Source organism: Notothenia rossii, assembly GCF_949606895.1.
Source record: "Notothenia rossii genome assembly, chromosome: 8".
In the NCBI taxonomy this organism is placed as follows: domain Eukaryota; kingdom Metazoa; phylum Chordata; class Actinopteri; order Perciformes; family Nototheniidae; genus Notothenia; species Notothenia rossii.
In genome coordinates this window covers 80,661,362-80,678,171 of record NC_136906.1, presented here as the reverse complement: position 1 = coordinate 80,678,171, position 16,810 = coordinate 80,661,362, and the positions used below count along the sequence as shown (strand labels likewise).

The following is a 16,810-nucleotide window of genomic DNA, read 5'->3' as shown; positions in this document are numbered from 1 at the left end:
ACATTATATTAATCATTCATTGAAAAACGAGATAAAAGCATTTATTAAAGTTATTAAATCGACACTAGGGTGAATGATTTTCCCAGAGAACACAATTAAGAAAACACATGTATGGCTCATTTTACAATTCAAATATTTTATGAATTCAACCCAACACTCGTATGTTTGAACATGTGCAACAGTTACAGTCAGAAGTGAAGGTATGAGGTGTAAGTACAAGTGCTAATATTGAGATGTTATATACAGAATAAACAGCATTAAATCAGAAATATACAGTGTAAGCAGTAGTATAACTATGTATGGGAATGTGAGAGCATAATTAAAGGACGTTAAATCAGAAAGGAATGAATATATATTAAGCTATGTTTCCTATCTTATGGAGTTGAGTTTCTGAAGTGTGTCGTCTGTGTGTGGGGGGCGGGGCCTAACTCTATCTCTCTGTGTGCAGGGGGCGGGGCCTAACTCTATCTCTCTGTGTGCGGGGGCGGGGCCTAACTCTCTTTCTTTCTCTGTGTGCGGGGGGTGGGGCCTAACTCTATCTCTCTGTGTGCGGGGGCGGGGCCTAACTCTCTTTCTTTCTCTGTGTGCGGGGGGCGGGGCCTAACTCTCTCTCTCTGTGTGCGGGGGCGGGGCCTAACTCTCTCTTTCTCTGTGTGCGGGGGGCGGGGCCTAACTCTCTCTCTCTGTGTGCGGGGGCGGGGCCTAACAGACACGCTGCAGCGGCCTGCACACAGATTTGTAAGAGTAATCCCGTTAAAAGTAAAGTGTTAAGTGAGTGAAATGTTGCTTTACGAATTTCAACACTTGATGCTGTCCCCTTGATTCCAATTTCAGATTCCTGTATTTGCCTAACTGAATTATTTTAAAGAGAGAAAACATTTGGACTAAAAGTTGACTAAAATGTAATGATTTTTAATCGACTAAAACTGGACTAAAACTATGAAGGACAAAAAGGAGTAAAATGTGACAAAAATTAATAACCATTTTCGTCTAAAGACTAAGACTAAATCAAAAATAGCTGCCAAAATGAACACTGCTCAGGTGTTCTCAGTCATCAGAAATGTTCCAATGATCTCATGGTTCTCCTGTTTTCTCCTGTAACATATGAGGAGGTGATGTTTGACAGCATGGACTCTGAGGGGAGTTGATGTTGTTGATCAGTCACACAGAGGCAGAAGCCCCTCCATCGTTTACATAGTTCACCTCATCTTCATCTTCATCTTCGTCATTCTGCTCCTGTCAGCATGGAACAGAGACATGGTAAAAACACAGAGCAGAGCTGGAAAGTAACTAAGTACATTTACTCAGTTTTCTACTTCAGTACATATTTGAAGGACTTGACTTGACTATCATCAGTTAATGCTACTTTACACTTTAACTGCTCCTTGTTTTGGAGCTTCATGTTGAACTTTTTACTCGTCTACATCCATTCATCTTTATTACACATTCTTGATTTAACATCTTTTATATTCCTGTTTTTTATTTTGTATTTATTTCATTCTTAAATGGAGCAGAAATCTCCATCTATGATGTATTACATGACAAATATAACTAGTTCAGCTACCCAGTAGTATGCAAGTCATTTTAATAAACCATTCATTGCAAATGGAAGTGATACACATTAAAACATCACTTATTATAATCACATATTATATTATTACATTCTGCATCATCACTACTTTCAATGTAGGTATATTTGTATTATTAATCATATTTATATATTAGAGTATTTTTACATTGTAGTATTGCTGCTTTTAGTGAAGTACAATATCTCAGTACTTCCTTTAGTGCCTTGCTCAAGGGACCCACAGAGATACTTCATTTCAACACAACATGCACACTTTACTCCTTTGTTGAATCTTCTGCCTGTCTTATAATCACAGTTCAATTAAAATAATAAATATAACAAGCTATTATTTTATATTTAAACTCACCAGGTTTTTTGCCATCTGTTTTTCGCCCCCTGAAAAAAACAAACAGACAAACATGTTGACTTCAGCTTCCACGGTTTCCTTTGTCTTTTCTCTTGAATCTATGAACCCTCACCTTTAGCTCTGGTCCAGATGTGGACTGTAACCACGGTGATGATGAGAGCTGCTAACCCCACAGACACCAGGATGACCCACCACACAGCTGGAGAGAGAGAAGTCCCAAGAGTGAAATATAGAGGTTTTTAGCTGTTAATGTATTTCTTCTGTTCAGTCTCTACCTGCTCCTTCTGGATGTTTGCAGTATGCTCCTGTTCCAGTTGTTGTAGCATCACCTTCAGGAATAAAACAACATCATCCAAAAAAATGTAGTTAAAACAAAAAAAATGTTTTATTCATAAACCAAATAAAAAATAAAATTAAAAAAAAAACCTCAAATCCCCAAAAAGCATTATTTGTGATTAAATGTGTGAGAAGTGATTTAAAACAACTCATTATATTCTAACCTGGTTCCTCAATTTAGAGCTTCTCTTTTTATCAGAACCATCTGTCACTTCACATTTCAGAAACTCATTCAATCCATGATAAATGTGAGATGTTGTAAATGTGTTGTTTCAGTATATTCTAATAACAAGACTGTTAGAAGAGATTTTAAAAAGCTTAACATGTTCTCACCTGAGGACTGAGCGCTGAAGGGAAACTGATGAACTTCTCCTGTGTAACCATAAGTTACTTCACAAGTAAACAACTCAGACCTTGATGTGTAACTAAAGAGAGAAGTGTTAAATGTCACAGAGGCAGAGCAGAGAGACTGTGATGTGTTTATCTCTCTGTGATCTGTATCCACATCTTGACCCAGAAGCAGCCACTTCACTCTGTGTCTACACCATCCATATGTCGACACAGAGCAGTCTAACGTCACCTCATCATTGTCCTGATGTTCAGTCACTGAAGATGGAGATATTGAGAGAGAAAGACAACAAGAGTAACATTAACTTCAGCACTGAAATCATTATTATTGTAATGTTTCAGTATATTGCTCTATAGAGACAGTTTGAAACATCATGATGTAAATACTCACTGGTAACAACAGACAGATCAACATGAGAGTCTTCTCCGTGTTGTTCTCCTGATCTGATCTGTCTGCAGTGGTAAAGAACAGCATCCTCCTCTGTGACCTTCTTTATAACCAGAGAACATTTCTCTGTAACTCTCAGTCTGTCTGATTTACCTTTGGCTTCTTTGTGAATCTGTCCGTCTTCAAACAGAATCACTCTACTTCCTGAATCAGTGAAGGTCCAGGTAGTATTCTCACACTTATCCTGATCATGTATCACATTGTCAAAAGGCAAAGTGACTTCATCTCCAGCTCTGACAATGGGGAAGTAATGTTTACCATCTGCAGCTGTTGGGTAAAAAGCAGAAATGAATATAGACGTCATGAATGCTGACAGAATAATGATGTATTATATAAAAAGGTAAAGAGTTAGAGTTCTGGTTGATCTGTTTAATGAATCTTTTAAGGACACATTCAAACCAGAGTTAATTACAGATCCACATCACTAACTGAAGTGTTCATAGTGAGTGTGACGATCACTTTAAAGAATATTGCTATGTGGGTTTTAGTGAGCAAGAGTTCACTAAAGTCACCACGTTACAAACACAAGTCATCACTCTCAGTTAAAGAAACAGTACGTAGTAAAGTACCGTTAGTGATATTAAAGCTGTTTTATTTCATGTACTTGGTAAATGGTGAATGGACTGTATTTATAAAGAGCTTCATCCAGTCTCTCACCCCCTCAAAGAGCTTTACATACAACAAGTCACCCATTCAGTTCATACAGAGCAATGTGCCCCTTGCTCAATGAAGGGGTTAGAGACATTTCCCTTTCATCATTATGCTTTGAATGTTTGTCTTATTACTAAAAGGCTTTAGAGGAAACTCTTAACTATTTATTTTTAGTGAGTCACACTACGCTTTAAAAGATGTTAGTTTAAGTCTCACTTATTTGCTGAAAGATATGACGTGCATGTCTTTATGTCTATATATGTATGCAGCCTGGATCAAAGAATAAACCTGATGTGATCCAATGCTACAACGATCTCTGCAAAGTTAGTTATGAAGCAAAGAGAGGCGCGTCATAACCCACACCCCGATAGAGGAAAGTGGATATTAAATGTAGAAACGGATTCAAACTCCACGACAGAAGGTATCATTCACACACCGTTCCCCATTGGGAGAGACTTGGGGTTCAGCATCTTGCCCAAGGATACATCGATTTCAATTGAGAGACGCCCTCACTAGCTTTCACTAACAGTCGTAAACAGTGTGTGTTCTCTGCATCCTCACCTGGAAAGTGGAGCAGCAGCATCAGGAATGAAGACATCATGATCCTTCTGAATTCAGACATCGTGCTTCTCTCTCGGTCTCTGGCTCTCGACTGTCAGAGTCTCTCCCCGGCTGCTTCTTTAACAAGAACTCAGTACCGATGATAACAGCAGATAAGCGACAGAAGAGGGGAAGTTGAACGTGGCAAGATTTTTCTGGTTCCTCATTTCACCTCCAGTGTTTTTCTTCTGAGTCTGAAGGAGAAGTGTTTCGATGACAACGAGGTTAACACCAGCAGCTCTGAAGGCATGACACCATATAGAAAACCACAGGCACGTGTTCAGCTGAGCAACAGAGGAATAATTCAGGCCGATATGAGACGGATCAGTTTGAGCTGACATCCAGTCAGAGGCGTCAATTGGGTATGGCAAGGTATGGCAGCTGCCACACCTTGGCTCCAGGGGAAAATGTAAATGTTCGTTTTAAAAAAATAAATTTATGGAATTACTCTGTGTCAATTTGTATTGATTATTCTATTATTTAATACATATAAATTAAATACAAATGAAAATCAGAACAACACAATCGATTTCTCTAGTCTAGATATTATCTTTCCCAATACTTATCGTAACGTATCCCCCCTCCCTATCTTGAAATGTGGTATCTCCTGACGAGAAGCCGCCGGAGGTCAGAGCGGGTCATGTTATCGCGGTTTTTTTTATTTTTCGGCTAAGCTAATTAACTAAAATGAAAAGAAAGCAAAGAACTTTAGAATCTTTTTTTATCAAAAAAAAGGCAGGTGAAGGTGATGGCTCCAATGTTGCCCCAGCAGCAGAGGGAGAAGGACCAGGTAGTGAAGGTGGGATTCAAGCTGTTAACGAGGCTGTTAGCCACTCCAGCACCTGCGCCGGGGATGCAGATGCTAACAGGGAGACGGAGACTACATGCATGGAGGCTGAGAACTCGTCCACACCGACTTCTCGAATTGAATCCGAGTCTGAGTCCCCACCAATTTCTCAGATTGAAAGAGCTGGATCAGACGTGGACAGCGATAAGGAAGGTCAAGGCCCGGGTGCAGCAGCAGTAGCAGCCTCTGGGTCAACTGGAGCAGAGAAGAAGGATATTAGTGGATGTAAAACAGACGGACTCAGGCGTCCTCGTTTGACCCACTTCCCAACTAGAAATGGAAGACGCTTTAATGTCAGTGTGTATCAGGAATATGACTGGGTTGAATATTCTGCGCAAGAAGATGCAGTTTATTGCTTTGCATGCCGTCATTTTGGAGGAGCCTCAACTTTAACAGGTGACAGGCATGGACTGCGTGTGTTCATAGACACTGGATACACATGTTGGAAGAACATGAAAAAAAATCTCCGGGATCATCAAGGGAGCAGTAGACACAATTGTGCTGCATTAGCGTGGTCTAACTTTAAGGCTGTGATCAGCGGACATAAGGAATCCATCGCAAGTCGGATTGACGCAAACAGGACAGATGAGGTGCAGGAGAACCGGGCTCACGTCAAATCCTTGTTCAAAATCACGTCATTTCTGGGAAGACAGGCCCTCCCTCTCCGTGGCCACAACGAGAGAGATGAGGATGAAAATAAAGGAAATTTCCTTGAACTTTTGGACGTTATTGCAACAGATGACAGGAACGTGAAAAGCAAACAGGAACGCAGGTATGCGCACTATTCTTCCCCAGAAGCCCAGAATGATATGGTGAGAGTTATTGGGGAAAATATCAGAAGTATAATCATAAATGAAGTAGGAGAAGCACGGTACTTTTCAGTGTTAGTGGATGAAACGAAAGACCTGTCTAAGAAGGAGCAGCTGGCCATTTTGATCCGTTATGTACATGACGGGATTATAAAGGAAAGAGCCATTGGAACCTATCACATGAAGGACCTGACAGCTGAATCCCTGGCCCAGAAAATAATAAAGGAATTATCGAGTTTAGATATTCAGCTGTGTGTTGCACAATGCTACGATGGTGCAAGTGTTATGCGGGGTAATGTGCGTGGAGTGCAGGCTTTAATACGTGAAAAAGTGCCGCATGCAGCGTATATACACTGTCATGCACATAGACTAAATCTTGTGCTTGTGAGCTCGATAACTGAAATACCAGAGATGGCAGAGTTTTTTGGTGTTGTTCAAACACTATATACTTGTATTGCAAATAGCAATACCAGACACATGCTTTTCATTGAGGCTCAAAAGAAGTTGGGACACAACAAAATACTGCACTTGGAGCGCACCTGTCCCACTCGGTGGCTGTATTGGTATAGGGCTCTACAGAAGATAAAACTGCGCTACGAGGCTATACTAGCTGTGTTAGATGCCACTATTGACGCTCATGCAGAGGGTTCAACTGAAGCTGCTGGACTTCGGACAAATATGCTGACAGTCACTTTTGTTGTGCGTCTTCATGTCCTAGAAAAAATCTTAAATCTCACTTATGGACTGTCTGAACAGCTTCAGACAAAAGACATTGCAATCACGATGGCTTCCAACCTCATACGGAGTACTAAGGCCCAGCTGGAAAAGATGAGGTCAGATAAAGAGTACCAGGACACACTGAGCAGAGCCAAGGCATTTTCCACAGAGCTCGGCCTCCCAAGCAGCGACACTGCCCCTCTGCGACCAGCAAGAGCACGGAGTGTGTCCAAAGCCTTGGCAGGGTTTATTGTCGGATCATCCAGTGGCCAGAGACAAACAGGAGATGACCAAGAAAAAAGACTATACTTTGAAACACTGGACCGCTTCATCTCTGAGTTAGATCGCCGATTTACAGATAATGATGAGCTACTTAATGCTATCCAGGCATTTGATTGTTCATCTCCCCATTTCATGGATGTAGTTAAAATGGAACAGTTTGCACAACTCTATGATGAACTGATCGACACCACCCTTCTCAGTTCCCAGTGTCACACAGCAAAAGCTTTCCTTGAACTTGAGATGAAGGAGGACGTGGAGGAGGAGAAAAACATAATGCTGGCTTTGACACGACTGAAGACCATGTCTGTCGCTTTTTCAGAGGTCATCAAGCTATTCAAGATCGCAGCAACAATTCCTGTCTCCACTGCATCCAACGAAAGATTCTTTTCCGTTTTAAAAAGAGTCAAGACTTACCTGCGGACCACCATGAGCGATGACAGGCTCACAAACCTCATGTTGATGGCTGTTGAGCCTGCTGTCGTAAAATCCCTGGACGCAGATGAACTCGTCAATAACTTTGCTGCTTTGAGGACCCGCCGTTATCCACTTGTGGAATAATTAATAAAGTTCATCTCAAAGTAAGATACCCAAACATCTTATTAATATGATTTCTCTTTCTCTTTTCTTCTCCCTCCCTCCCTCTCCTCTCTCCCTCCCTCCCTCCCTCCCTCTCCTCTTTATATTTGGACTTTAACAGTTTACAGCAGTTTACCTGGTATGTTCACGTGATATTGTTGCAATTACATAGTGAATGAAGTGAACAGAAAGAGTGAAATTGTGTCAGAAAGGCTATTACTGCTGTCTAACCCTGCCGCTTGCTATCCATGGTGCTGAAAACGGATGCGTAACGGCGCATTTGACTGAATTGATTGATTGACGTGCGTAGTTAAGTGTTTGTGTCCATAGTTACTTGCGCTAGCGGGATGTGAGTGAGGCTGCATTTGAAAAAGTTCAAATTTTCCTAACCACACAGAAAAGCTACATAGCAGACTTGTCACTTTTGTTATGATTATTTGCTGGGCATGTATATTGATTGATACTGTAGTTAAGTCATGTGACTAGTAACCTTGCCATACCTTAGCTTTGGCTGAATTGACGCCACTGCATCCAGTCACTGTGGAGGACCGAGCCAAACTTACATTGAGACACAATCTGGAGGTTTATTTAAAGATGACTGCATTCCCAGGCCCTGTGTGGCTCAACACCAAGTGCAGTATGTGGAAAAGATTTGCCACTGTTTCCATCTTTGATGAATCTGTTTATCTTATTGAAAAATACAGCATGCACTTGTCACCCTAGAGCAGCGGTGTCAAACTAAAGGCCCGGGGGCCAAATCCGGCCCGCAACTATATTTCATGTGGCCCCGCAAGAGCTTGCAAAGAATATAATACGTTTATTATACGGTTGAATGCCGCTCTACAGAAGCACGTAGTCCATGAACTACATGTCCCACAATGCATCTCATTTTGTGACGTGCACACTGAAGAGACTTGCTATTTTTTGCCCTAGACTTCTGCTTTTCAGACCTAGTTAATTATGAAGTTATTACCCTATCCAATAATAATCCAATGCAGAGGCAATAATTTAATATAATACACTATGTTATATATATGATATATATTTAGTTGGAATGCTGTTAAACGCATTCCCACAAACTGTTATTCTACGGACGAAAAGTTTATTATTCCGCCGACTTATTTTGCCGTGCTTCTTCTCCCGCATTGAACATCGCAGAAACTCCGTTCAAACATCAAAACATTCAGCTCGGTCGGGAATCGATGGCTATTACTTTTCTCATTCATAACTTTCATAATTCCAGAGATACATCCCATAATTCATCACATTTTTAACATTTGAACTTTAACATTGCGCAGCTCGTTAAGGCAGAGTGCGTGATGTCAGAGTTAGAGTGGAGGACAGTTTGAAATTTGCCTTCATATATTTTTTTAAAACTGCCATAATTCCCAAACCCTACATTCCTGAGACTTAATTTTTCATGACAAACGTAGGAAAACATCCCGTAGCTTGAAAAATGACAAATAATTAAGCAAAAATAATTAAACAAAGTGCCTCTTGAGGGCATGAAGTGACAAAAACGTTCAACATTCCTCCATTAAAGCCCATTGTAATTTCAGGCAGATATTTCCTCACAGTAGCAGCCGCACACCTTTAGTTAAACTTCCAAAAAGGCCACATTATTAACCCGAAAGTACACAAAAATTACACTTCAGATACTCAACTTCCTTGACATGCTTCACGTTTTGAAATTTCACAGATATCTGTTATCATTCTTCCACAAAAGTTCACATGTAAGAGGTTCATCTCTCATTCAGAACAATGAAGCCTTTGAAGTCTAGGCACCTCGTTAGCTCAACTATAAACACCTGTGTAATGGAACACGATGATGTCATCACTCCACCTGACATGCTCAGAGCAGCAGACTTCAGATAGCAGTGTGCAAACAGTCCAGCCGTGACGACATCTACCGGACAGTTTTGAGATTTCTTCAAATGCCGTTGCCATGGCAACACATTGCTCGCCATGAAACACGGCTTTCTCAAAACTTAATTGGAACTGCTCCAAACGCCCCAAAACTACACAGGTTTGGTAACGATGCAGCCATTAACGCATCTAAGCGTAGTATGGGGTGTCACCAAATGCCGTTGCCATGGCGACAGACAACTCGCCATGAAACAGGATGTCGCTGTAAGTCCAATCGACACGGTCCAATTGTCCCCCAATCTTCACTTGTATATCGCCGGTCCATGCCTCAACAGCTCTACGCCAAATCTGAGATCTCACCATAAGCCGTTTCCATGGAAACGCATCCCTCGCCATAAAACATGATGTCGCTATAAATCCAATGGACACGGTCCAATCGCCCCCCAATCTTAACTTGTATATCACCGGTCCATGCCACAACAGCTCTACTTCAAATCTGAGATCTCACCATAAGCCGTTTCCATGGAAACGCATCCCTCGCCATAAAACATGATGTCGCTATAAATCCAATGGACACGGTCCAATCGCCCCCCAATCTTAACTTGTATATCACCGGTCCATGCCACAACAGCTCTACTTCAAATCTGAGATCTAACCATATGCCGTTTCCATGGAAACACATCCCTCGCCATAACACATGATGTCGCTATAAGTCCAATGGACACGGTCCAATCGCCCCCCAATCTTCACTTGTATATCACCGGTCCATGCCACAACAGCTCTACTTCAAATCAAAGATCTCATAACTTCAGTGAAAATATTCCAAACAGCCCAAAACTTCACAGGTTTGGTAACAATGCAGCAATCAATGCATCTAAGCGTATTATGGAGTGTCATCGAATGCCGTTGCCATGGCGACAGATCATTCGCCATCAAGTTAGTTCAGAAGTTTGCGGTTCTACGCCAAATCTGAGATCTCACCATAAGGCGTTTCCATGGAAACGCATCCCTCGCCATAAAACATGATGTAGCTATAACTCCTATGCAAATGTTCAAAAAGTGCTCAAACTTCACCTGTTTGCTAACAGTCCGGCTGTGAAGACATATACGGGACAGTTTTGAGATTTCTTCAAATGCTGTTGCCATGGCAATACAATGCTCGCTATGAAACACGGTTTTCTCATAACTTCAGTGAAAATACTCCAAACGCCCCAAAACTTCACAGATTTGGTAACGATGCAGCCATCAACGCATCTAAGTGTATTATGGGGTGTCATCAAATGCCGTTGCCATGGCGACAGACCACTCGACATGAAACAGGATGTTGCTGTAAGTCCAATCGACACGGTCCAATCGTCCCCGAATCTTCACTTGTATATCACCGGTACATGCCACAACAGCTCTACGCCAAATCTGTGATCTCACCATATGCCATTTCCATGGAAACGCATCCCTCGCCATAAAAGACGATGTCGCTATAGCTCCTATGAAAATATTCAAAAAGTGCTCAAACTTCCCATGTGTGCTAACAGTCCAGCCGTGAAGACATCTACGGGACAGTTTTGAGATTTCTTCAAATGCAGTTGCCATGGCAACACAATGCTTGCTATGAAACAAGGTTTTCTCATAACTTCAGTGAAAAAGCTCCAAACGCCTATTATGGGATGTCATCAAATGCCGTTGGCATGGCGACAGATCATTCACCATCAAGTTAGTTCAAAAGTTTGCAGTTCTAATATTCTGCTGCTTTTCCAAGCCTTTTCACTTTTTTTCTTCTCTCATCACACATTCAAGCCCCCAGTGTTCATGTATCATTTCAATCTAAATTATTCACTTTCTTCTTACACATTACATTTCAGCATAGAAGTTTAGCGTCAGATTTTCAGCATAAAGCATTCCCACTAGCAATTTCTTCAGGAATTGCATTCTCTAGTTTTATATTTGTTCCCTGTGCAGCACTTTGGTCAACTGAGGTTGTTTTAAATGTGCTATATAAATAAAGATTGAGATTGAAAGTTACGACCGGCCCTTTGAGTGCAACCATAATGCTGATGTGGCCCACGATGAAACTGAGTTTGACCCCCCAGCCCTAGAGCAGGGGTTCTCAAAGTTTTTGTTTATGCGGACCACTATTTATTATCAAGGATTTTCGCGGACCACCTCATATGCAAACCGTAAAAATAAGTACATATATAAACGTAGTGTTAAAACGACGATATTTTTTTATAGTTAATTAAAGACAATCAAAAGTAAATTGAAGCCTATCTGATACTTTCGTTGCACAACATGTGACCGGTGTCTGTCTGCGTTGTGTATGTTTCTCAAAGAAGAAACTTTACACTTTACAAACACAAAAAAAATAGATTTGACGCACTTTAACACACGCACATTTTATAATGCACACGCTCACACTCATCAATAAAATATGTTAAAGTAATTAAATTCATATTCAAAGTTAAAAAGTTAGAAAAGTTTAAATTAAGGAAAAACGAGGTCGGTTGCTTTTAATTTATTTAATGTCTTTGTTTGATTTTATGGGCTTAAAAATACCCCAGATTTATTTATTTGTCCATAATATAACAAACTTTAATCCGATCCCATTAGTTGTTTCTTAATAAATGAAAAATAATGAAATCTTTTAAAAGTCAAGAGATTCTCAGTTTTGACTTTTTCTGAATCTAAAAGTTAGTTAATTTCCACTTTTTTCAGAAAAAGAGACATGCATATTAAACATAAATAACAAACCTTTATAATTTGTTGAAAATAAATCATCATAAATAAAGTATCAGATGGTAAATAACAGCGTACGCTTGAGTAAATACAGTATACCAAAACAGAAGTGAGTGAATAGAGGCAAAAAGTTTTAATTTACACCAAAAAAAAACACTTTGAAACTGCGTTTTAAAATATATTTTTTGATGTAGGACTCTTTCAAAACTACTTAAAACAAAACAGTAAATGAAAATTAAACTCAGTGTAAATTAAGTATTTAAAAAAGGTATATAACTGCAGCTTCATTCGCCGCCATTCATGCGTAATTGGATATGAAAGTGAGCAGTGCGCAGGAACTGAAAAAACAGGTCGAAGTGAAAAGTGGTCAAAATTATGGAGGAAAATATTTAACTTTGATAACTGCTTATTTGATTTTGACCTCACTATTAGACTCAGCAAAGATATTTTATTGAGAAGATGAGATCCACTGGTGTAGATGTCATCTTGTTGATGAAATGCATCTTGGGAGTTGTAGTTTACTTCACTTCGTTTCTTTTTGATGTCCATAGGTTTGCACGTTTATTTTTTAAATTTCTAAATAAAAGATTTGTGTATTTTCTAACATCATTTTACATTTTCTGTCAAATAGTTTTTCTAGGACAGTTTGATACTCCTCCGACAGCTGAACTTCTCCCAGCTCACAGACCTCCAGAATCAGCCATTTTCCAGCTCACGCATTTGCAGTTTACTCCGAGGTTACTCACGTTGTTATTTCCATGTGGAAGCTGTTTACTCATGTTGACAGACAGACTCTCATGCACACTTAAAGTCAACACTATAACAACGACCAAAGCATTTTTCATCCTTGTTTTATCTTCACACACATGTTGTGGGGGGGGGGGAAACAACACGCTGCAATTTCCTTTCTTGATTTTATTAATGTATCTCACGTCAGCACCCACCCGCTCGTATCTTATGTGTTTCTCACGTGGAAATACTTCTGACACGAGCAACATGTGATCCTGAGTGTGTGTTCAGCGCCTGGGGCACATGTGGAAATCCCAGGCAGACGTTTCCTCATCCTGCTGTTGTTTGATAGAAGTTATGATGGCAATTTGTTTATTTATCTGATTTGGGTTACGTTCTTCCAGTGAATTCCCCCACGAATCTGTACTTCTGTCGTCAAAGACATAACTACGCAGTGAGGGAATGTCCTCAAGTGACTCAGATCTTCAGAGCAAGTGTTTTCATCTGTGTGTCAAATGTGGAAGTCATATTTTGAATTAAAGGTGGAACATGTGGTCATCGCATTGTTGTGCGACAGATGAATGATGGGAACTTTTATAACACAGAATTTCCAAAGAGCTAGACTTTCGAGTCAGGATTTAAAAGCTTAAAGAGGCACTACTTTGCTTTATTGGGATTTTAGCCTTTGCACACCATTGACATGCACAAACACCACATGTAAAGAATAAGTGAATGTGATTTCATGTTTTTTGGGGATTTCATGATCAGATTAGTTTATATAGGATATAAAGGTTTTCTCTCCAACACGCTCCCTACACCCCGGCGCCTGATATGCAATACTACACTCAAAAGGTTGAATCCAACACGTTGACAGAAACCAGACATTCCCAAGTCTACTGTGTCAGCAGGAAGTCTTCATAAACAAACTGAGAGTCAGTCTTCATCAGAGCGATGACGTTCAGTCTCCTTCTTACTGTCAGTAAAACACTCAGCTCTGAACACGAAGGATTACCAAATGTTAACCTGACTGAGAGGACACCAAAATAATAATTGCAAATAATAATACGGCAGTATATCATTCCTTCTTTTCTCGTGTTGTCTCTTTCCCCTTCCTCTTTCTTTCACACACGCACACACACACACACACACACACACACACACACACACACACACACACACACACACACACACACACACACACACACACACACACACACACACACACACACACACACACACACACACACACACACACACACACACACACACACACACACTGATCCCGGCTCATGTTCTGAATTATTTAGGGTTGTAGCTGTTGATCCAGGGGTCAGGGTGGCTGATCATTGTAATCTCTGCTTTCTGCAGCTGATAACATCTGTCTGCACATTTCTGGAGCCTCTCAGAGAAGGAAAGTCTGACAGACCTCAAATGAACCCTCAGAAAGAAAAATATGTTGTTAAACTTATTGGTGAAAATCACTAACATAAACTCGTACTGCATTTTATTGACTACGTGTTTGTGTGCTAAAAGGAAGATATGAGAAAAAGCTCAAGTTGTTCTAAGTGGAGCTTCTTAGCAGGCGTAGACTGTTTGCTCGACTTCAGCAATAATATAAATAATAAACTATAATAATACTTATAAATTATACGATTTTTCAAGCTTTTGAGCAAGGCACTCCTTCAGCTGTGACTGTACTGTGCAGCTTCTTTGTATAAATGCATGTGTGCTAATGTGAAGAAATATAAATGGAAAGATCTCATGTAGACTCAGCAGTCGTTCCCTGAAAATACATAAAACAACCCAAACACAGATTAAAGGTTATTACCAACCACTCACTATTTAACTGTCAACTCCATTTCTCATGAAAAACAGTTCATCGCTGCTTTAGCTAAGAGTGCTCTCCTGCTGATGTTCAGGTGTATATCAGTATGTAGTGTCTCTACTTTAAAGAGTCCTCTCCTGCTGATGTTCAGGTGTATATCAGTATGTAGTGTCTCTACTTTAAAGAGTCCTCTCCTGCTGATGTTCAGGTGTATATCAGTATGTAGTGTCTCTACTTTAAAGAGTCCTCTCCTGCTGATGTTCAGGTGTATATCAGTATGTAGTGTCTCTACTTTAAAGAGTCCTCTCCTGCTGGTGTTCAGGTGTATATCAGTATGTAGTGTCTCTACTTTAAAGAGTCCTCTCCTGCTGATGTTCAGGTGTATATTAGTATGTAGTGTCTCTACTTTAAAGAGTCCTCTCCTGCTGATGGTCAGGTGTATATCAGTATCTAGTGTCTCTACTTTAAAGAGTCCTCTCCTGCTGATGTTCAGGTGTATATCAGTATGTCGTGTCTCTACTTTAAAGAGTCCTGTCCTGCTGATGTTCAAGTGTATATCAGTATGTAGTGTCTCTACTTTAAAGAGTCCTCTCCTGCTGATGTTCAGGTGTATATCAGCATGTAGTGTCTCTACTTTAAAGAGTCCTCTCCTGCTGATGTTCAGATGTATATCAGCATGTAGTGTCTCTACTTTAAAGAGTCCTCTCCTGCTGATGTTCAGGTGTATATCAGTATGTAGTGTCTCTACTTTAAAGAGTCCTCTCCTGCTGATGTTCAAGTGTATATCAGTATGTAGTGTCTCTACTTTAAAGAGTCCTCTCCTGCTGATGTTCAGGTGTATATCAGTATGTAGTGTCTCTACTTTAAAGAGTCCTCTCCTGCTGATGTTCAGGTGTATAACAGTATGTAGTGTCTCTACTTTAAAGAGTCCTCTCCTGCTGATGTTCAGGCGTATGTCAGTATGTAGTGTCTCTACTTTAAAGAGTCCTCTCCTGCTGATGTTCAGGTGTATATCAGTATGTAGTGTCTCTACTTTAAAGAGTCCTCTCCTGCTGATGTTCAGGTGTATATCAGTGTATAGTGTCTCTACTTTAAAGAGTCCTATCCTGCTGATGTTCAGGTGTATATCAGTATGTAGTGTCTCTACTTTAAAGAGTCCTCTCCTGCTGATGTTCAGGTGTATATCAGTATGGAGTGTCTCTACTTTAAAGAGTCCTCTCCTGCTGATGTTCAGGTGTATATCAGTATGTAGTGTCTCTACTTTAAAGAGTCCTCTCCTGCTGATGTTCAGGTGTATATCAGTATGTAGTGTCTCTACTTTAAAGAGTCCTCTCCTGCTGATGTTCAGGCGTATGTCAGTATGTAGTGTCTCTACTTTAAAGAGTCCTCTCCTGCTGATGTTCAGGTGTATATCAGTATGTAGTGTCTCTACTTTAAAGAGTCCTCTCCTGCTGATGTTCAGGTGTATATCAGTGTATAGTGTCTCTACTTTAAAGAGTCCTATCCTGCTGATGTTCAGGTGTATATCAGTATGTAGTGTCTCTACTTTAAAGAGTCCTCTCCTGCTGATGTTCAGGTGTATATCAGTATGGAGTGTCTCTACTTTAAAGAGTCCTCTCCTGCTGATGTTCAGGTGTATATCAGTATGTAGTGTCTCTACTTTAAAGAGTCCTCTCCTGCTGATGTTCAGGTGTATATCAGTATGTAGTGTCTCTACTTTAAAGAGTCCTCTCCTGCTGATGTTCAGGCGTATGTCAGTATGTAGTGTCTCTACTTTAAAGAGTCCTCTCCTGCTGATGTTCAGGCGTATATCAGTATGTAGTGTCTCTACTTTAAAGAGTCCTCTCCTGCTGATGTTCAGGAGTATATCAGTATGTAGTGTCTCTACTTTAAAGAGTCCTCTCCTGCTGATGTTCAGGTGTATATCAGTATGTAGTGTCTCTACTTTAAAGAGTCCTCTCCTGCTGATCTTCAGGTGTATATCAGCATGTAGTGTCTCTACTTTAAAGAGTCCTCACCTGCTGATCTTCAGGTGTATATCAGTATGTAGTGTCTCTACTTTAAAGAGTCCTCTCCTGCTGATCTTCAGGCGTATATCAGTATGTAGTGTCT

At 40.4% G+C, this 16,810-nt stretch overlaps 1 protein-coding gene across 1 annotated transcript; it reads right to left on the bottom strand.

Annotated features, from left to right (window-relative positions):
- Positions 1-553: 553 nt before the first annotated feature.
- LOC307016494 (uncharacterized protein) lies at positions 554-4,504 on the bottom strand. Its single transcript, XM_079645606.1, has 7 exons — positions 4,279-4,504; positions 3,010-3,333; positions 2,604-2,876; positions 2,210-2,263; positions 2,047-2,133; positions 1,935-1,963; positions 554-1,236 (listed from the first exon to the last, which is right to left on the bottom strand). Exons 1-7 carry the CDS (start codon positions 4,337-4,339, stop codon positions 1,162-1,164), a joined length of 903 nt encoding a protein of 300 aa, XP_079501732.1. The 5' UTR covers positions 4,340-4,504; the 3' UTR covers positions 554-1,161.
- Between the last annotated feature and the right edge of the window lie 12,306 nt (positions 4,505-16,810).

What these genes read in the sequence shown, in the direction of transcription:
- LOC307016494 (XM_079645606.1), bottom strand. Translation starts at nt 4,339, where the DNA reads ATGTCTGAATTCAGAAGGATCATGATGTCTTCATTCCTGATGCTGCTG. An exon ending in CTTCAGCGCTCAGTCCTCAG is followed by an intron (nt 2,264 to 2,603) that starts GTGAGAACATGT and finishes TTATTCCTGAAG; the next exon opens with GTGATGCTACAACAACTGGA. An exon ending in CATCTGGACCAGAGCTAAAG is followed by an intron (nt 1,964 to 2,046) that starts GTGAGGGTTCAT and finishes TGTTTTTTTCAG; the next exon opens with GGGGCGAAAAACAGATGGCA.